The following is a 22,245-nucleotide window of genomic DNA, read 5'->3' on the forward strand; positions in this document are numbered from 1 at the left end:
CATTAAAAAGAAAAGTGACAGTTATCTTCAGCTCCAATAAAATTAGGAAATTTCAGTCACGTGGCTGAAAATAAAAATCTTTATTCTTTTGTGAATTGAATTTAATGTACCTAAAATCTAAATACAGAAAAAGTTAATAGATATTCTTTTAAAGATTCCTTTAAATTATTTACCACAGAATTTTGTACATTTATTTTTGTACACAGAGATTAATTTATACTGTGAATAAAATGGACGCTCAGATTTACTCATGTGTATTTTATGCTTACCCTCTGCTTGGATTTGTTTGGGTATTCCGTTCCTTTTTACTGCATGCAAGTGTTATGTTCATTTTGGATGTATTTTATACTGTCTGTGAAAAGCCACTTTGAGCAAAATTTTTACTTGCAGAATGTAGGTCACATTTACAAAAACACAGCATGCAAAACTTTCTTTCATTGCCTTTCAATGTACAGTATCCAATTCATAGGAACACTGATTTCGATAAGTACATGCCTCTGCTTAAACTAGAGAAGACACAGATATACAAGTAGGTGCAGTTTGTTAAAATAAAAAAGGTTTATGTTTACCTGCTCTGTGCAACAATATTGTACAGAATGATCCCTTACCTCCTCTTATACGGTATATAAAAGGTAAAAAAAATTGGCCTTTAAAAAATACAAGGGCGATGGGTCATTGTCGGCATTCGAACACTACAAGGAATGCAATAAACCATGTAAGAGTTCAATAAGGGCAACTAAAATAGACCATGTGAGATACATAGTGAAGGAGAATAAAAAATAAATCTTCCCCCCCCATCATTTTTAAACATACTAAAAGTAAGAAAGCAAGGTCAGAGCATATTGGCCCAATAAAGGATAATTGGGGGACGTTGGGTACAACTAATGACAGGGAGAAGGCAACTGTACTAAATGCATTGTTCACCTCAGTTTTTAGAGAGGAAAAGGAGGGGTAATAATAAACAAGATAGTATTGTTAGTAACATAACACAGAATGCACACTTGTGGCTAACAGAAGCCAGTGTACAAAAAATAATTGAAAAACTTAACGTAAATAAATCACCAGGACCAGATGGCTTACATACGAGAGTCCTCAAAGTACTTAGCCAGGTTATAGCCAGTCGTTATACCCAATTTAAGGACAGCTTACTGACATGAATGGTGCCAACTGATTGGTGAAAAGCCAACGTGGTACCAACATTTAAAAAGGGTCCAATATATATACCTGGAAACTACAGGCCAGTCAATAGTATGTAAATTATTATAAAAATAAGGAAATATATCCAAGAATTTGAGCATGAAAACAGTATCTTTAGTAGTAATCAGCATTGATTTATGAAAGATCATTCTTGCCAGACCAATCTGTTAACATTCTATGAGGAAGTGAGCAATCACCTAAATAGAGGAAGGTCTGTGGATGTGGTGTATTTGGATTTTGTCAAAGCATTCAATGCAGTTCCCCATAAATGTTAATTTACAAACTGAGGTCTGTTGGCATGGGCGAGAGTTTATGTACCTGGATAGAAAACTGGTTAAAGGGCAGTGTGAAAAGGGTGGTGATAGAGTTGTAAGTGGGGTACCCCAAGGCTCTGGTTACAAATTCTGTTTAATTATTAAAAAATTATATAGAGGTTGTTATAAAAAGCTCAAATCTCAGTGTTTGACGATATTACAAAGTTACCGGTAAGCAGGGCAATAACAGCAGGATGTAGAAAGAAGAAATGAAGAAGACCTTAATAAAATAAAGGGATAGGCAACTACCTAACAAATGAGGTTTAAAGCTTAAAAATGTAAGGCAATACACTTGGGGGGCTAAAAATAGGAACTGATGTTACTCGCTAGGGGGAGAACGTTTGAGGGAATCCAGGATGGAAAAGGATCTGGGGGTCCTAGTAGATGGCTCAGAGATAGCATACAATGTCAAGCTGCAGCAAGCAAAGACTATTAGCTTGCATTAAAAAGGGTATTTACTCAATTCTACCATTATACAAATCTCTGGTCCGGCCACATCTTGAGTATGCTGTCCAGTTCTTGTCACCAGTCCTCAGGAAGGATGTGCTGGAACTGGGTCCAGAGAAGGGCCACAAAGCTAATAAGGGACATGGAGGACCTAATTTTCAAGGGACGACTACAAAAATTAAACTTATTCTACCTGTAGAAGAGATATTCAAATATCTTAATGGTGATTGTAACATAAGGAGGAAACTATTAAGACTCAGGTCGCTTAACAGTTGGCTGAGAAGTGGTTTAACCATAAACTGAATAAGTGGTTATTCACTCTCAGTGCGGTAAGGATGTGGAACTCCCTTGGTGGTGTCCACTGGGAGTATCGAAAATTTTAAACAACTCTTAGATGAGCAATCTTAGTGAATGCAATATACAGGGATATTGGAAATGGTATTAACAAACACATCCACACAGGTTGAACTGGATGGGCTGGTGTCTTTATTCAACTTTACCAACTATGTAAGGGGGAAATTATAAAAAGGGAAGTAGGAAACAAAGAATTAAGGCATGTGACCTTAAGGTTGGAGTCTACATGCGCCGTAGACAACGGTGTATACCTTTTGGGTAATATCTCCTAAACCGTATAGGTTTAGGAGATATTGCAAACACTGACAGGTAAGCCTTAATCTAGGCTTACCTGTAGGTGTAACTTCCGGTGGAGGGTTTACAACCACTTTAAAGCACAAGCAAGGTACTGAAATAGGAATTGCTGAGGTGTTGCTTTAGGAACACTGCTTAGCATTAAGGCCTTATGTACACATATGTTTGCACTTGTAGGGCCAGATCCTCAAAAGAGATACTCCGACTTAAGTGCTGTTCAGTCTGTGTGTAACTTTGGAAACGATCCTCAAAAGGCTTTTTCCAAAGTTACACAGAAGATCCGGCATGTGTAATTGAATTACACTGCCTAATTTTAGGATGCAGTACCGCATCCGCCGCTGGGGGCATTTCGAGTCGAAATGCCGTTGCTAGTATGCAAATTAGCACTTAAGGCGATCCACAAAGCTTTCTAGCTTCTTTTTTGCGCCGTAAGTGTTATTTTGCAAGTGTAAAATTAGGGCTCGTTTTACAAAGTGTAAAGTTAGTCACACCTTGTAAAGGCCCATTGCAGCGACGGCATTTGGTATGCTTTCCCGAGGGAGAACTCCACGTCAATTTGTAAAAAACAAAACCGGCATGGGTTCCCCCCCAGGAGCATACCAGGCCCTTAGGTCTGGTATGGGTTGTAAGGGGACCCCCCCTACGCCGAAAAATTGACGTAGGGGGTCCCCCTACAATCCATACCAGACCCGTATCCAAAGCACGCTACCCGGCCGGCCAGGAAGGGAGTGGGGACGAGCGAGCGTCCCCCCCCCTCCTGAGCCGTGCCAGGCCGCGTGCCCTCAACATGGGGGGGTTGGGTGCTCTGGGGCAGGGGGGCGCACTGCGGGCCCCCCCACCCCAGAGCACCCTGTCCCCATGTTGATGAGGACAGGACCTCTTCCCGACAACCCTTGCCATTGGTTGTCGGGGTCTGCGGGCGGAGGCTTATCGGAATCTGGGAGTCCCCTTTAATAAGGGGGCCCCCAGATACCGGCCCCCCACCCTAAGTGAATGGATATGGGGTACATCGTACCCCTATCCATTCACCTGGAGGCAAAAAGTAAAAGTTAATAAACACACAACACAAGGCTTTTTAAAATAGTTTATTATTCTGCTCCGGACGCCCCCCCTGTCTTCGTTATTAGCTCAATTACCAGGGGGGGCTTCTTCTTCCGCTCTCCGGGGGTCTTCTTCCACTCTCCGGGGGTCTTCCGCTCTCCGGGGGGGCTTCTCCGGACTCCGGGGGGGCTTCTCCGGACTCCGGGGGGCTTCTTCCATCTTCTCCCCTCTTCCGCTCTTGACTCGGCGAACCCCGGTTCTTCTTCAGCTCTCCGGTGCCTTCTTCTTCAGCGCTGGCTGCCTGCTATGTTTGTGTGTTAGCTCGATTTCAAACAGGCAGCCGGCGCGGTCTTCTGTGGCGTCATCTTCTCTTCTGGTCTTCTGTTCTTCCGATGTTGCCTCGTCGCCGGTTGTCGCTGTAATGATGGAAGCGCGCCTTGCATCACATTTATATAGGCATCACCGTCCCATCATGCTCCGGTAGGTACCCACGTGGTGGGTGCACGTGGGTAGGCACCCACCACGTGGGTACCTACCGGAGCATGATGGGACGGCGATGCCTATATAAATGGGATGCAAGGCGCGCTTCCATCATTACAGCGACAACAGGCGACGAGGCAACATCGGAAGAACAGAAGACCAGAAGACCCTGACGCCACAGAAGACCGCGCCGGCTGCCTGTTTGAAATCGAGCTAACACACAAACATAGCAGGCAGCCAGCGCTGAAGAAGAAGGCACCGGAGAGCTGAAGAAGAACCGGGGTTCGCCGAGTCAAGAGCGGAAGAGGGGAGAAGATGGAAGAAGCCCCCCGGAGTCCGGAGAAGCCCCCCCGGAGTCCGGTGAAGCCCCCCCGGAGAGCGGAAGACCCCCGGAGAGTGGAAGAAGACCCCCGGAGAGCGGAAGAAGAAGCCCCCCCTGGTAATTGAGCTAATAACGAAGACAGGGGGGGCGTCCGGAGCAGAATAATAAACTATTTTAAAAAGCCTTGTGTTGTGTGTTTATTAACTTTTACTTTTTGCCTCCAGGTGAATGGATAGGGGTACGATGTACCCCATATCCATTCACTTAGGGTGGGGGGCCGGTATCTGGGGGCCCCCTTATTAAAGGGGACTCCCAGATTCCGATAAGCCTCCGCCCGCAGACCCCGACAACCAATGGCAAGGGTTGTCGGGAAGAGGTCCTGTCCTCATCAACATGGGGACAGGGTGCTCTGGGGTGGGGGGGCCCGCAGTGCGCCCCCCTGCCCCAGAGCACCCAACCCCCCCATGTTGAGGGCACGCGGCCTGGCACGGCTCAGGAGGGGGGGGGACGCTCGCTCGTCCCCACTCCCTTCCTGGCCGGCCGGGTACCGTGCTTTGGATACGGGTCTGGTATGGATTGTAGGGGGACCCCCTACGTCAATTTTTCGGCGTGGGGGGGTCTCCTTACAATCCATACCAGACCTAAGGACCTGGTATGCTCCTGGGGGGGGAACCCATGCCGATTTTTTCTTTGAAAATTGGCATGGAGTTCTCCCTCAGGAATGCATGCCGCTGTCATTTTTTTTTTCCCCGACGCAACTTTAAGCCGTCGCGATCCTCAAAACTCGGCGTAACGTAACTTCGCGCATGCGCAGTACGGCCGACGCGCATGCGCAGTACGGCCGGCGCGGGAGCGCGCCTCATTTAAATGGGACTCGCCCCATTTGAATAGGAACGCCTTGCGCCGGCGGAATTTTAGTTACACAGCCTGAATTTTCTAGATAAGTGCTTTGTGGATCAGGCACTTAGGTAGAAACTTTAAGCCAGTGTAACTTAAATTGGATTTTTTAAGTTACGTCAGGTTTTTGTGGATCTGGCCCCTAGTGTACAATTCCTGGTGCTTTCAGCGCTGTCACATTTTGAATGACAATTGCGCGTTCATGCAACACTATACCCAAATTCAACTAGCATATTTTTTTTGAGACAGGCGGAGCTTTATTTTGGTGGTATTTAAGCACCACTAGGTTTTTTATATGTTGCTAAACAAGCGTAAAAAAAGGGACCAAAAATTGTGAAAGGGATTTTTTTTTCTTAGTTTCTATAAAAAAAAATGCAAATGTGTGCAGATGAGGGGGTGCTAATGGGCTATGATGAGGAGGCACTGATAGGCTCCACTGATCTGCACTGATGGGGTTACACTGATATTCCCTAAAGTGTATTTTTTAAGGTTCATCAATAAATGTACCTGGTTTGCTTATTTGTGTACTTACATTCCAATAATACATTAGCTTTTTCTAGCTTTTTGTAACAACAATGAGCAAAGCATACCAACATATGCATTTTTGTATACTGTAAGATTCAAGACCAAAAAAACAACAACACATAAACCTATTAACTTATACACTTACTTAAACGTAATTAGGTCCAGTAACCAGTGCATTCGGACTTGCTTGATGCCACCATGAGGGACTGAAGATATATATGCCAGGTTCAGTCTTTGGTCTTTTCCCAAAAAATAGGTTTCTGAATGATTATGTGGTAAAGGAGGGCTGGAAAAAAGCACAATTACATATCTTTATTTGTAGGTAAACCAAAGTAATGTCCTCTTATTTGCTTAATTTTGGAATGATAAAAGATACCATTGTTGTATTTTTTTTAATTGCATAAAATACCTGTTGAACGTTTTTATCTCAAAAAGTCTATGTAGCCCTACCGATTCTAATCTTTGGACTAGAAGTCAGTTAACGCCTAGGCTTTGGAGAGGCGAACATGAGCAGTCTTCATTCTCTGCTCATTTACCAAGCACCGTTACATGTGTAGTGCATGTGTACTTATCAGTACAGGTGCTATTTAAAATCTAGTGGGATGAGAGACTTACTTGCTCTCATCTGTGTTTGATTTAGTTAAATTTGGCTGTCGCCAACCCCGAGTTGTCCTGTGGGTCACTCTGTTCTCCAGAGATGCTGTCTCATCTCTGGACGGTAGGTGGCGCCAGAGGGGTTCGGGCGGAGCCGCTTTTCCCCAGCAGCCAATTAGAGGAGTTTTCCCTCACAGGGCATGCTGGGGAGGAGTATTTCTGTGGCGGAGGCCTGGGCTAGGTTTTTTTTTCGCGGGTTCCGGGTGCCGCACCCACCTTTAGGGTGTGTGCACATCACGGGCCCCGGCGATATGGCCTGCCGGGCCGGGGTGCACGTGCTACGCAGAGTTCCTGACTCTGGGCTCCTAAGGCCCGGAGCATCTGATGCTACAAAAGGGGCCCCAGTGACTTACTGGGTCCCCCATCTTTATTGAGAAGATCCAAAGCTGGGTGCTGTTCGGTGGGGATCGTTCTGAGGAGAACCCGGAGGCAGGTGATCCAATAGGGCTTGAACGAACCATCGGGGATCTGGGTGACTGGACACTGACAGGTTGTATGCGGCAAACTGTCGGCCGGTAACCCTAAAAATATATACTGGGAGGATTCGCTCTACTAACTAAACCTTATACTAGGCCTGTGGCAGAGGTCTCATCCTTAAATCTAAAATCCTATTAGAGCCAAGTCTGTGGCAGAGACTTGTTCCTTTCCCAGAAGTTTAAGTGGCGCTCTGGCTGCCAGGCCTGTGAAAGAGGTCTGTCCAGGGGCACTTTACCCACTCCGGCTGGAGTGGCGACATGAGAAAGTATAACTATTGAAGGCAGGATTGCTTTCCTCATCCAAGGCCTGAATCTGTGAAGTTCTTCTTCTTTCACCAACCTGTGCTGTCTACCTCAAGTTGACTGTTGGTCGTGTTGACCAGGATTAATAAAAAGCATTGAAAACATCAGTCAACTGTTTGGACATTCCGTCATTGCTCTCACTGCCGTCATCACCCCTAGACACATCACAGAGGTAACTTAAATACGCCGATCCCAAATCTAATCAGCGGCTCCTCCGGGGGTAGAGCTACACATGTTATGTAGTGAAAAAAGAGGCTCAAAAGAAGAAGAGAGGAAGGACAGAGGCACGCCAGGCAGGTATAGTGTAACACAGTTTTTTAAAAGTTTTGATTTTTCTGTCATACTTACCTGTAAAATCCTTTTCTTGGAGTACATCACGGGACACAGTGCAACTATAATGATGACTATATGGGTTATACACAGGGTCATCTTAATGCATGGGCACCCCTGGGCAGTGCCCCAAGTATATAGAAGCCCCACGATAATTGCATTATACCAGATTTGCTAACTGTCCCACTTTTTTTTTACCAAGTTGTCCCAGAATGACCATGTCCCAGGCAGCATCCCGGAACATGTACTGTGCTGTCCTAATCCCAGTATTGTGTCCTGATCCCAGTATTAAGTCCTCATCAACCCCCCTCCCCCCTTTTAATTGAAAGTACTAATAATAATAAAAATATATGTGTAATTCTATCAGCTATTTATACTTTAATTCTTGAGAGTAGGTGTGTCAATTGGGGCAGGCTGGTAGGGGCCCCAGTGCATTACTTTGCCCAGGGGCCCATGATAATATTAAGACGATCCTGGTTACACGCCACTTACAGTGGGGATCGAAAATTTGGGCACCCCAGGTAAAAATTTGTATTAATGTGCATAACGAAGCCAAGGAAAGATGGAAAAATCTCCAAAATTACAGATTAGACATTCTTATAATATGTCAAAAAAAGTTAGATTTTATTTCCATCATTTACACTTTCAAAATTACAGAAAACAAAAAAATGGCGTCTGCAAAAGTTTGGACACCCTGCAGAATTTATAGCATGCACTGCCCCCTTTGCAAAGCTGAGACCTGCCAGTGTCATGGATTGTTCTCAATCATCGTCTGGGAAGATCAGGTGATGTCAATCTCAAAGGTTTTAAATGCCCAGACTCATCTGACCTTGCCCCAACAATCAGCACCATAGGTTCTTCTAAGCAGTTGTCTAGAAAACTGAAACTGAAAATAGTTGACGCTCACAAAGCTGGAGAAGGCTATAAGAAGATAGCAAAGCGTTTTCAGATGTCAATATCCTCTGTTTGGAATGTAATTAAGAAATGGCAGTCATCAGGAACAGTGGAAGTTAAAGCAAGATCTGGAAGACCAAGAAAAATATCACAGAACAGCTTGCAGGATTGTGAGAAAAGCAATTCAAAACCCACGTTTGACTGCACGATCCCTCCAGAAAGATCTGGCAGACACTGGAGTTGTGGTACACTATTCCACTATAAAGAGATACTTGTACAAATATGGTCTTCATGGAAGAGTCATCAGAAAAAAACCTCTTCTACATCCTCACCACAAAAATCAGCGTTTGAACTTTGCAAATCAACATATAGACAAGCCTGATGCATTTTGGAAACAAGTTCTGTGGACCGATGAGGTTAAAATATAACTTTTCGTCCGGAATGAGCAAAAGTACGTTTGGAGAAGAAAGGGCACAGAATTTAAAGGATCACTAAAGGAATTTTTTTTTAGCTAAATAGCTTCCTTTACCTTACTGCAGTACTGGTTTCATGTCCTCATTGTTCGTTTTTGCTTTGAAGTAGCTGTAATTCTGCTGTGATCTCCACACTTCCTGCTTGTCTGGCTACTTATGAAAAATCTCATGCGAGCTTCTCACTGTGGTCCAAGCTGTTTGTCTAAAACTCCTCAGAACCAATCAGATTCATTTAAAAACAAAACACTGCCCTGGATTTGTTTGTTTTTGCTCCGTGGGTCTCTTTACTTCACAGAAACATGAAACCAGTTTAAAACCGAAAGTGAAACTAGAGGCACATTTTATGATTGAATTTAATCTATTTTTAATCATTTTAAAAGGAATCAGTTAACTTTTATGTCTCTATACCCTGTAAACAGTCATTTCAGCAAAAAAATATTTTTCCTTTAGTGACCCTTTAATGAAAAGAACCTCTGTCCAACTGTTAAGCATGGGGGTGGATCAATCATGCTTTGGGGTGGTATTGCAGCCAGTGGCACAGGGAACATTTCACAAGTAAAAGGAAAAATGGATTCAATAAAATTTCAGCACATTTTGGATGGTAACTTGATGCCATCTGTGAAAAAGCTGAAGTTAAGGAGAGGATGGCTTCTACAAATGGATAATGATCCTAAACACACCTCAAAATCCACGGGGGATTACATCAAGAGGCGTAAACTGAAGGTTTTGCCATGGCCTTCACAATCTCCTGACCTCAACATAGTTGAAAATCTATGGATAGACCTTAAAAGAGCAGTGCGTGACAGACAGCCCAGAAATCTCAAAGAACTGGAAGACTTTTGTAAGGAAGAATGGGCAAAGATACCTCAAACAAGAATTGAAAGACTCTTGGCTGGCTACAAAAAGCGTTTACAAGCTGTGATACTTGCCAAAGGGGGCAGTACAAGATATTAACTCTGCAGGGTGCCCAAACTTTTGCAGACGCCATTTTTTTGTTTTCTGTAATTTTGAAAGTGTAAATGATGGAAATAAAATCTAACTTTTTTTGACATATTATAAGAATGTCTAATCTGTAATTTGATGCCTTTTGGAGATTTTTCCATCTTTCCTTGGCTTCGTTATGCACATTAATACACATTTTTACCTGGGGTGCCCAAACTTTCGATCCCCTTTGTATAGTTGGATGGACACTGGCAGAGAGTCAAACAGTCCACCCCTATATAACCCCTCTTACACAGTAAGGACCTCAGTTTTGTAGCAAAGTAATGAATATCACCAAAATGGTGTCCCGTGATGTACTCCAAGAAATGGATTTTACAGATAAGTATGATGGAAAAATCCTAATTCCTTTATCATACATCACGGGACACAGAGCAACCATAATAATGACTATATAGGATGTCCTAAAGCAGGAGTGCCCAACCAGTGGCCTGCGAAGCCCTTTGATGTGGCCCGCGACCTCCTGCTCTGGGATGGAATAGAATAGAATACTGATATTAAAAAGGTCAGTTTAATACTAAAATCACAGGGCCGGATTCAGATACGAGATACGACGGCGTATCTCCAGATACGCTGTTGTCTCTCTGAGTGCGGGCCGTCGTATCTATGCACCTGATTCAGAGAATCAGTTACGCATAGATTTCCCGTAAGATCCGACCGGCGTAAGTGTCTTACACCGTCGTATCTTAGGCTGCATATTAACGCTGGCCGCTAGGTGGTGCTTCCGTATAGTTACGCAAGGAATATGCTAATTAGGTATTTACGCCGATTCAGATTTTCCGGCGTAAAGTTACCCCTGCTATATGAGGCGTAGCTAATGTTAAGTATGGACGTCATTCCCGCGCCGAGTTTTGAAATTTTTTTGTTGTTTGCGTAAGTCGTTCGCGAATAGGGCTTTTTGGAAGTTACGTTCACGTCGAAACCAATGAGGCTTTGCGCCGTAATTTCGAGCATGCGCACTGGGATTCTTTCACGAACGGCGCATGCGCCGTTCACAAAAAAACTTAAAATACACGCGGTCATCTTAAATTTAAATAAAACACGCCCACAACATCCCCATTTGAATTAGGCCACACATACGTTACGCCGCCGTAACTAAGGGCGCAAGTTCTTTCTGCATACGGAACTTGTGCCCAGTTACGGCGGCATAACGTATCTCAGATACGTTACGCCCGCAGATAGAAAGACGAATCTATCTGAATCCGGGCCACAGTGTATATTTGGGTATATCTGTTCTGCAGTGGTGAGCTTGCAGAATATAATAGAAGTGTATTGTAAAGTGCAGGAGAGACAAAATGTACACTGCGTTGTACCCCCGGTGTGGGTAAACCACAGTACATCAGTGTGAAAGCAGCCTTGGGCCTCTTTCACACGGTCAGTCCAATCCAATTGGACCCTCCATTCACCTCTAAGGAGTGGCAGATGTAAACCAACTTGTGTCCTACCTCCAAATCGATCCGCCAAAAAAAGGAGTTTAGTGGTCTGTAGGGATGAGCTTCGAGTTCGAGTCTAACTCATGTTCACTATACAAACTGTCTCTTGTGGTTTTTATTTTTTGACACTTTTTGTGAATGGGTAGGGGTACAATGTACCCGATACCCATTCACATAGGGGGGCTGGGATCTGGGGGCCTCCTTGTTAAAAGGAGCTTTCAGATTCGGATAAGCCCCCCACCTGCAGACCCCGAAAACCACCAGCCAGTGTTTTCAGTGTTGGCATTAGTGACCTTTCTGTCTAAAACGGGTAGCTAAATCCTGGGACTGGGATAAAAATTCCTCTTCTGACATACAATTACGTTGGAGCCTGATGAACTGACCTCTCGGAATATTGCACAACCACAATTGGTGGTGGCAACTATTTAGAGGGATGTATGCATTGCGATCAGTGGCTTTAAAATGGTTTCTGGTCTTTCTTAAAAATGTCTAAATCTAAAAAGGTAATCTGCTGTTTATCTACAGTCCAAGTGAGCTTGATGTTTTTGGTATTGCCATTTAATTTATCCATCAACAATTGAAAACTGGGCATATACCCTTCCCATACCATCACTATATCGTCTATATACCTCTTGTAACAAGACAACTGAGGTGGGTGAATCTGAAAAATGACATCCTCCTCCCAGTGGGCCATAAAAAGATTGTCCACACTGGGAACAAACCGGGCACCCATGGCAACACCACGTGTCTGTAAATAGTTTTGCCTATTGAACCAAAAATAATTGTTAAGCAAACAGAACTCAAGACTCTCAAGAAGAAAATGTATATATTCCTTATTTAGATCAGTCCCTGCTAATGCCCATTTGACTGAGACTAGGGCTACATCATGATCGATAATAGTATATAATGATCCTACATCAGCAGTAACCAATATACTAGTAGGGGTACATGGAAGAGTATCAAGAATCAGAATGATTTGCATCGTATCCCTTAAATATGCTTTCATTCTTGTGACAAGAGGTTGCAAAAAGAAATCTAAATATTGGCCTAATCGTGAGGTAACGGAATCGATCCCGTTCACGATGATCCAAACAGGGGGCTGTAATGGTGCAATGAGGTTCTTTTTTCCCTTTCAAGTATTGGAAGATGATGCGCTTGTCTCCTTTTATACACACCATGTATAAGCACTTTATTGTTTCTGTTTGAGTCGGGTATTCCCTTGTCTTATGAACCGCTCTCCTGGTGTTAAAAGTTCTTTAAATTATGTGAGCTGTGATTGGGCCGCTCTCTCAGGGAGTGTGATTCATAGATGGAAGGTTACCATGGCTATTTTAATACACTGCAGGCCGTTGACGTGTACTCAATCCCACGCTGAAGAAGTCCCGCGTATGGGGGGAGGAGTCATGTCTGACGTCACCAGCGGCCATCTTTTCGGTTTGAAACAGACCGCACACTTTTATGCTGGCACTCGGTTCTAGAGTGCTGAACATTGTAAGTAGTACTACTTTTTTTAGTTCATTAAAACATTCAAACGGAGAGCACTAGATTATTTTCTTATATAATTGCATATGCTCTGGAGTACATCTGGGTCTGGCACCAGCTGACTAGCGAGCGTTTTCTGGAGTGTGATCTTTGCTGCTTTGCGACCTGTTTCAGGTCAAGTATATGAGGTGAGAGGCTATTATACCTGTGGTGGAGGGATCACGATCACCAGCTTCATAACGTCCTGCTCCTCACTGCACCTATTGTTATGTGCTCTTTCCACATGCACTTTATTCTTGGACTTTTTGATTTTTAATATTTATGGACTATATTCTGTTTACAATTGTGCTGCACTGTTCTGTTTTTACAAGTGATTCATTGAGCTGCAGTGCATTTAATATATATATCTCCACTGTATCTAGATCTGACTGCAGGCTGTTCCTGGGGTACTTTTTCTAATATACTGTCAGGCAGGCAGGTTATTCAGTGATCTGCAGTGCATAAAATATATATACATATATACATACATACACACACACACAGGTGGATTCTATTTATCATCATTAGTCATTTAGGTCAACATTGGATCATTCAGAGATCCTCACTGAACTTCTGGAGAGAGTTTGCTGCACTGAAAGTAAAGGGGCTGAATAATTTTGCACGCCCAATTTTTCCGTTTTTAAATTTGTTAAAAAAGTTTGAAATATCCAATAAATTTCGTTCCACTTCATGATTGTGTCCCACTTGTTGTTGATTCTTCAAAAAAAATTACAGTTTTATATCTCTATGTTTGAAGCCTGAAATGTGGCAAAAGGTCGCAAAGTTCAAGGGGGCCGAATACTTTCGCAAGGCACTATATATATATATATATATATATATATATATATATATATATAATCACACACACACATAGCCGGATTCAAAAAGACTTACGACGGCGTATCAGTAGATACGCCATCGTAAGTCCGAATGCGCGCCGCCGTATATTTAAGCGTATTCTGGAAACCAGATACGCTTAAATTTGGCTAAGATACGGCCGGCGTAAGTCTCCTACGCCGTCGTATCTTATGTGCATATTTACGCTGGTCGATAGGGGCGTGTACGTGGATTTACACGTTGAATATGCAAATGACCTAGATACGCCGATTCACGAACGTACTTGTGCCCGATACGCTGTTTACGTAAGGCGTTTTTCCGGCGTAAAGATAAACCACCAAAAAGATGGCGCAGCCCATGCAAGGTATGGACGATGGAACAGCGGTCGTATTTTACGTCATTTGCGTAAGCGTACGTGAATGGAGCTGGGCGTAGGTTACGTTCACGTCGAAAGCAATGAGTATTTGCGACGTGATTCTGAGCATGCGCGCGCATGCGCCGTACCAACGGCCCTCATTTACATGGGGTCACGGTTAATTTAAATGAAGCCCGCCCACTACATGCCTACTTTGATTTAGGCGGGGTTACGCCGGGCCATTTGCACTACGCCGACGTAACTTAGGGAGCAAGTGCTTTGTGAATACAGTACTTGCCTCACTATGTTACGTCGGCATAGTGCAAATGGGATGCGTTACGCCGGCATAAAGATACACCGCCATACGTGAATCTGGCTAACAGTCTCCCACATATGAATATCCACTGCATTCTACTCTATCCAAGCCTATATCTGACTGCAGGCCATTCTAGCAAACTTCAGGCGATGTTTTGCTAATCCAATTTTACAGCATGTCTGGAAGGCCACCAAGCAGGCCTTGTGTCTACAGCCAACAGTGTTAGTCGTGGGCATGGTGCATCCTCAGCACGTGGACGTGGGGCACGCTTGTCCTTTTTTTCGGCAGCTGGCCGTGTTGAGCCACAACATGCAGAAGAGTTGGTAGAGTGGATAACAAAGACATCCTCCTCATCCTCTGTCACCCAGGCTCAGAGTACTTTGCCTGGCAATGCAGCTGCCAAAGCAGCCTATTCCATCGGCTCAATGTCATCAGTCACTCCTTCCCTAGCCCCACCATCATGTCCTGGGGAGTCCCCAGAACTGTTCGACCACGGTGTCGGGTACATGCTGCAGGAGAATGCGCAGCGTTATGAAGGCTCCGATGATGGTAAACAAGTCGAGGATGAAGGCAGTAACGTAAGCCCAGAGAGAGGGGTGCCCAAGAAGGACAAGAAACTGGCAGTCATGTTCCCCCAGCTGCAGCATACTGCCAAGTTTGCTCTAGTGACGAGGAGGGAGGGGGTGCCTGATAGAAGAAAGGAGGAGGAAGCACATCTCCAACGAGGCAGGATACCCTCCAGGGGCCAGCTTAAGGGCAGCCACCCAACTGCATCACACCGCAGTGCTACGCATGTGCAGGGAGCTGCTGACTCCCTGCGTGTTTTGAAAAGTTCTTTGGTATGGGCGTTTTTTGAGACATGTGCAACAGATCGCACCGCTGCTGTTTGCAACATATGTCTCAAACGTGTCAACCGTGGCCAAAACAGTAGCCGCTTGGGCACCAAATGCTTGACCAGACATATGTCGACCTCCCATGCAGTACTTAAAAGACCCACACCAAAGAACAAGCGTACCCAGGGGCGTACCTAGAGCATTTGGCACCCGGGGCAGATCCTATATCTGGCACCCCCATGGTAAAATGTAAAAACACCCCACTGTGCCCCTTGCATCCTTCAATATCTCTTTGTCACTACGGTGTACCCCCTCTCCACAACTGCATCACTGGACCCTTTACATTACACAGCACCCTTCACCACTGGACCCCTTACAATACATAGCACCCTGCATCTCTAGACCCCTTTACATTACACAGCACCTTGTACCTCTGCACCCCCTTTACACAGCTCCCTACATCAATGGACCCCTTTATATTACCCAGCACCCTACACCTCTGGACCTCTTTACATTACACAGCACCCTGGACCTCTGGACCCCTTTACATTACACAGCACCCTGCATATCTGGACCCCTTTACATTACACAGCACCCTGCACCTCTGGACCCCTTTACATTACACAACCCCCTGCACTTCTGGACCCCTTTACATTACAAAATATCCTGCCAGATCACCAGATGAATATAAAAGAGAAAACCTAAAAACTAATGCAGCCACCCATCTAAGAATTGGTAAACTGCAGTATAATAAATATTTTGCCTTAATAAAGTTAATTAAGTAATTCTGTTTATAGGCAGATAATGGGAAGGAATGAGTTAAAACAGGAGATAAACAGACTGTTGTTGGCAAGGGGAGGAAGAGAGAGAGAAAAAGAAAGAGCAAGGGGGTCAGGGAGAGAAAGAGAGAGAGGGGGAGAGAGAGGGGGAGAGAGAGGGGAGAGGAGAGGGGGAGAGAGAGGGGGAAGAGAGAGGGGGGATAGAGAGGGGAAGAGAGAGGGGAGAGAGAGAGAGAGAGATCAGGGAGAGAGAGGGGGTGTCAGAGAGAGGGGGCGGAGAGAGAGGGGTGAGAGAGTGGGTGTCAGAGAGGGAGAGAGGTCAGGGAGGGGTGAGAGAGAGAGAGAGAGAGAGAGAGAGAGAGAGAGAGAGAGGGGGTGAAAGAGGCGGGTCAGAGAGATAGAGGGAGAAAGGTCAGGGAGGGGTCAGAGAGACAGGGGGGTCAGAGAGAGGGGGGGAGAGAGAGATCAGGGAGAGAGAGGGGGTGTCAGAGAGAGGGAGGTCAGGGAGGGGTCAGAGAGAGAGGGGTGAAAGAGGGGGTGTCAGAGAAAGGGGGGTCAGAGAGAGAGGTCAGGGAGGGGTCAGAGAGAGAGAGGTGAGAGAGAGAGGGGTCAGAGAGAGAGGGAGAGAGGTCAGGGAGGGGTGAGAGAGAGAGAGAGAGAGAGAGAGAGAGAGAGGTCAGAGAGAGGGGGGTCAGAGAGAGAGAGGCATCACAGAGGCAGAGCAGAGCGGAGAGAGGGGGGGTGCTGGACACTGTACACGCATCACAGAGGCATCACAGAGCGGAGAGAGGGGGGGTGCTGGACACTGTACACGCATCACAGAGGCAAAGCAGAGCGGAGAGAGGGGGGTGCTGGACACTGTACATGCATCACAGAGGCAGAGCAGAGAAGGGGGGTTGCTCAGTGGTTTCAGGAAACATGTCAGAGCGGACAGCCGCACACGGGTGGGGGGGGAGGAGGGTGGCGGCGCTGCTTCACACATGACAGTGCTCTGTGGACAGTGCGGGAATAGAATAACTAGCCTGCCTGTCACCGCGCCATGCAGCCCGCTGTCTCCGCTAGGTCCTCTTCAGTTGCGGAGGGGGGTGCCGGCCTGACAACCCCCCAGTGTGTGGCACCCGGTGCGGCCCGCCCCCCTACTTAGTACGCCTCTGAGCGTACCTCTCCTTGCTCCTCATCAGCCGGAATATCCAACCCCGATATACCTTCAGCCCTCTCAGAAATCTGCACTGAGTAATGAAGGTGTAGAATTAGGTGTCCCAAGCACTTGCGGGCAATCTGCTAGCGGTACACCTAAATCTGATTGTAGCAGACAAATTGTCCTACCCCAGTTGCTAAACTATCGAAAGAAATCCGGTCCCAGCCATCCACATGCTCAGTGTCTGAACGCTAGTTTGGCTAAATTGCTAGCACTTCAACTGCTGCCTTTTCAGCTGGTAGACTCTGCCCACTTTCGCAAATTTATGGAATCTGTGGTACCTCAGTGGCAGTGTCATGGATCTGCCACTTAAGGGTTAATGGTGCAGACTGATTTCAGTGATTGACAACAGGCTGCCCTATTTAAACACCTCAGCAGCACAGTGTCTTCGCTGTCTGATCTGCAGCGCATACCTGTTCCCGTGACTTCCTGTGATCTGATCTGTTTCTTGTGTTTGACCCGGCTTGCTTGACTACGATTGATCTCTGTTATCCTGATCCCGGCCTGCCTTGTGACCACGGTCAGCTCTACACTGCTTGATATCCTATTACCAAACTTTGCCTGTATCCTGACCATTCTCTGCCTGTCGTCTATACCTACATCTGATCGTCTGTTACCTAACCCGGCTTGTCTGACTACGTATTCATAGGTAGATTCACAAAGAGTTAGGCCGGCTTATCTACAGATAAGCCAACCTAACTCCAGGGCCGGTGCTACCACTAGGCAGCTGCCTAGGGCGCACTGCTGCCTAGGGGCGCCCGGCCGCTGGTTTTCCTCCGTGTCTGCTTGCTCTGCAAGCTGCAGCATGTAACTAACTCAGTCTCCGGCAGCTGCTCTGTCTGAGCGGTAGTGTAATTAGAGGCGCAGCACAGCACTGGAGCCAGCGCTTGAGGAAGCTTCCTGTATAGCGCCGCCTTCAGTCACATGGCAAAGGGAGTGGAGTCAGGGGTGGAGCCAATTGGGGCGGCAAAATGAGGTTTCACCTAGGGTGTCAAAAATCCTTGCACCAGTCCTGCCTAACTCTGAATCTAAGCCGATCTATGTTTAAGTGTATTCTCTAACAGATACACTTAAACATATCTAAGATAGGACGGCTTGCGCCGTCCTATCTTAGATTGCAATGTTTTGGCTTACCGCTAGGTGGCGATTCCATTGCGGCCGGCGTAGATTATGTAAATGAGCATTTACGACGATTCCTGAACGAACGCGAGCCCGCCGCAGTCGATTAACGTTGTTTCCGTACGCGATAGGCCGCCTAAAGTTATTCCACCTATGAGGTGGAATAACAATGTTAAGTATGGCCGCCGTTCCCGCCACAAGGTTTGAATTTTTTACGTTGTTTGCGCAAGTCGTCCGCGAATCGGGATTTACGTCGTTTCGTACACGTCAAAATCAATAGGCCTGTACGGCCTACTTAGCCGCAATGCGCACTGGGAAATGTAGTCGCCCGGCGCATGCGCAGTGTCAAAAAACGTAAAAAAACGTGAGGTCGAGCCTCATTTCCATACAACACGCCCCCTCCAAGTCATTTGAATTAGGCGCGCTTACGCCCGCTCGTTTTAGGCTACGCCGCCGAAAATTAGCAGGTAAGTGGTTTAGTAATCACTACTAGCCTAACTAATTTACGGCGGTGTAGCCTAAAAAGACTAGGCTAGGCCGCCCTAAAGTTAGGCGCCCCTACGTGAATCTACCTATCAGTGTCTCCCCAGCCCTGCATCTACTATCCTGCTTCCTGTTTCCTGCTGCACCAGCTGGACTGACAAGACCAAAGACGAACCAGGCACCCATACACCGCCAGGCTCTTGCGGCCACTGTTGCAACATCGGTGGCCCTTGAGCCGGGGTTGTACAAAAAGGCCTTCCCACTGCACGTCAGGCTCATCCGGCAGGTACGTAACAGGCAGGTTCCCAAACACCATTTTTTTTTTGGAAGGCCATTCCGGCTCTCTACCGGCATGTGGAAGGCAATGTCTTGGCCTTTTTGGACAGGGCGGTCAGCGGTAAGGTGCATATTACCGCTGACTCATGGTCCAGCAGGCATGGACAGGGACATTACCTTTCTTTCATGGCGCACTGGGTAACTCTGCTTGCAGCTGGGAAGGATGCAGGACAGGGTGCAGTATTGTTGGAGCTTGTTCCGCCACCACGCCTCCAAAATGCTAGTAGTGGTGATTCTGTCACACCTCTCTCCTCCACCCCTCCTCTTCTTCCTCTATGGCCTCATCCTCTGCCGATTTGTCCTCTGAACCAGCGGTGCTCCGTATGCCATGTGGTGCTTGAGTTGGTCTGCTTAGGGGACAGGAGCCACACTGGGGCAGAGATTCTGTCAGCTCTGCAGGGGCAGGCTCAGAGGTGGTTGATGCCACGCCAGCTTCAGCCAGGAATGGTGGTTTGCGACAACAGTAACAACCTCCTCTCCGCCCTCCGACAGGAACACTTGACCCATGTTCCTTGTTTGGCTCACATCCTTAATTTGGTGGTGCAGCGGTTCTTGTGCAGGTACCCGGGCTTACAGGATCTCCTGAGACAGACCAGAAAAGTCTGTGGGCATTTCCGCCCATCATATAATGGCAGCGCTTAGCTGGCAGACCTTCAAAAGGAATGCAACCTGCCCAAGAACCGACTCACCTGTGACATGCCCACAAGGTGGAACTCAACGTTGGCAATGCTGCAGCGGCTGTACACGCAGCAGAGGGCCATCAATGAGTACTTGTGTGAGTATGGCACCACGACAGGGTCAGAAGAGCTAGGCTTTTTTTCGCCACGCCAGTAGCTACGGATCAAGGATGCATGCACTGTCCTGTCACCATTTGAGGAGGCCACGGGGATGGTGAGCAGTGACAGTGCATGCATCAGTGATACTGTCCTTCTTGTCTTCCTTGTCTTATTCACACGCTGCATGGAATAATGGATAGGGCACTTAAGGCAGAACAGAGGGAGGAAGAAGAGGACTTCCTTACCTCTCAAGGTCCCCTTTATCCAGACAGTATTCCTGCGGGCCCGCCGACCACACACGAAGAGGAGGAGGAGGAGGAGGAGGATTGTGTCAGCATGGAGGTGGAGCCTAGCACTCAGCATCAGCAGCAGTCTTCAAGGGATCGTTTTCAGTCCCCAGAAACCCATGGACTTGTACGTGGCTGGGAAGAGGTGGCTGTGGATCATGTCATCCTTAGTGACCCAGAGGACTCCGCACCGAATGCCTCAGCAAACCTTCGCTGCATAGCTTCCCTAATCCTGCAAAAGGACCCTTGGATTCGTGATATCAAGGAGAGGGATCATTACTGTCTGGCAACCCTTCTTGATCCACATTGCAAGGGTAAGGTTGCAAACTTATCCAGCCTTCGCAGAGGGAGCAGAGGATGAAACATCTTCGGGGGGCCTTGCAGAAAGGTTTGTGCAATGCGTTTCCAGAGCTGTGCATACTAGCTCATTATGCCTTTCTCTTGCAGGTTTTTTTTTTTAAAGAAATGTATTAGAGGGTTTACTTCCTCTTTAATGCAGATAAGGCACCAAGTGAGTTTAATTACCACCTTAATCAGCCATGGAACGTGTGTAATTAAAGCGGAGCTCCGGCATTAAACAAAATATTAAAAGCCAGCAGCTACAAATACTGCAGCTGCTGACTTTTAATATTAGGACACTTAACTGTCCTAGAGTCAAGCGATCTCTGCAGCAGAAGACGAGCAATCGCTCGTCTATTTGCTGCCCCCACTGCCATCCTTGGTAAGGGAATCAGGACGTGAAACGTTCCGGCTTTACTGCCCGATTCCCTATGGTGCATGCACGAGTCTCGCTGCGCCGTCCTCACTGGTCCCCGCTGTGTTCTGGGAGCCGTGTGTTTCCCAGAACAGAACGGGCGGCTGCGGGAAGTGACGCACTACCCGCAGAATACCCACAGAGAGGACTCCCGGAAGTGGGTGCAAATACCTGTCTTAGACAGGTATCTGCACCCCCCTCCCCCCTGAAAGGTGTCAAATGTGACACCGGAGGGGGGAGGGTTCCGATGAGCGGAAGTTCCACTTTAGGGTGGAGCTCCGCTTTAATGTGTGTCCTTGATTAAAGGGATGATGTGGCAACCCTAGTGTGGGGCTGCGGTGAGGGGGATGTCTCAGATGCTTCTGATTGGCCCAGTAGAGTGACAAATTCCTGCCAGGCTCACTCAGATGGGTTCGAACTAGAATACAGACATGCCTGTGCTCATCCCTAGTGGCAACCAATCATTTTCCAGCTTTCAGTTTCAAAGCTTAACTGAAGAAGCTGAAGACGGAAGCTGATTGGTTGCCATGCACATCTGCTCCAGCTTCTGTCTTCCGTTTTCCAACAAGATTCATTGCCATAGGCGTTACTTTCCAACCTCTCAGCACATTTGTGCAATGGTTGTTCTGTTACATTGCATCTACACTACATTTATCCTCATTATTAAGAGTTATAATAATATAATATACCCACATAGAATAGTGTTAGAACAACAGATTTAAATTTTCCCAAAAATCCCATGAGACTTACCAAAATCCGGTGCTTTTCCAGAAATGCTTCATCGGTTTTCTATCTTTAGTCGGGTCTATGCTAATAACATAATTTGAAAGCACTACGCCTGGCAGCAGACCAGCTGCTAGAAGAATATACAGTGCTCCCATATCCTATTTGTTCATTAAAATGTAACAAGCGAGACAATCTTGTCAAAACAAAACTTTCCCATGCCTCCTTAGCTGGTGTGTAAACTGCTTTCAAAGTAAGCCACTTCCTATGTTATTCAGTGAGGGGGGGCATGAGCACAGCTTGAGGAATACACCAATCACAAGGCAAAAAGGAAATACATTTCCCCCTGTGAAATCGATGGTTTCTTCCAAAGCTGCTCAGGCTGCTACTAAGAGAAAGCTGTTTGGTAGTTATTTCAAAATAATATAAGAACTGAAAACAAAGGTAATAAAGACTGACAGCGAAAATACTACACAGAGGCTTGTAGCAACAGTA

At 46.4% G+C, this 22,245-nt stretch overlaps 1 protein-coding gene across 1 annotated transcript in view; it reads right to left on the minus strand.

The window, feature by feature from the left end:
- IDUA (alpha-L-iduronidase) overlaps window positions 1-22,036 on the minus strand; it is a 205,583-nt gene extending 183,547 nt beyond the window's left edge. The window contains exons 1-2 of the mRNA XM_040324363.1: window positions 21,778-22,036; window positions 6,017-6,157 (exon numbers count right to left, since the gene is read on the minus strand). Coding sequence (XP_040180297.1) covers window positions 6,017-6,157; window positions 21,778-21,908 — 272 coding nt within the window. The 5' untranslated portion in view covers window positions 21,909-22,036. The remainder of the gene's footprint in view (window positions 1-6,016; window positions 6,158-21,777) is intronic.
- Window positions 22,037-22,245: the final 209 nt, after the last annotated feature.

Source organism: Rana temporaria, chromosome 1 (genome assembly GCF_905171775.1).
Source record: "Rana temporaria chromosome 1, aRanTem1.1, whole genome shotgun sequence".
Taxonomy (NCBI): domain Eukaryota; kingdom Metazoa; phylum Chordata; class Amphibia; order Anura; family Ranidae; genus Rana; species Rana temporaria.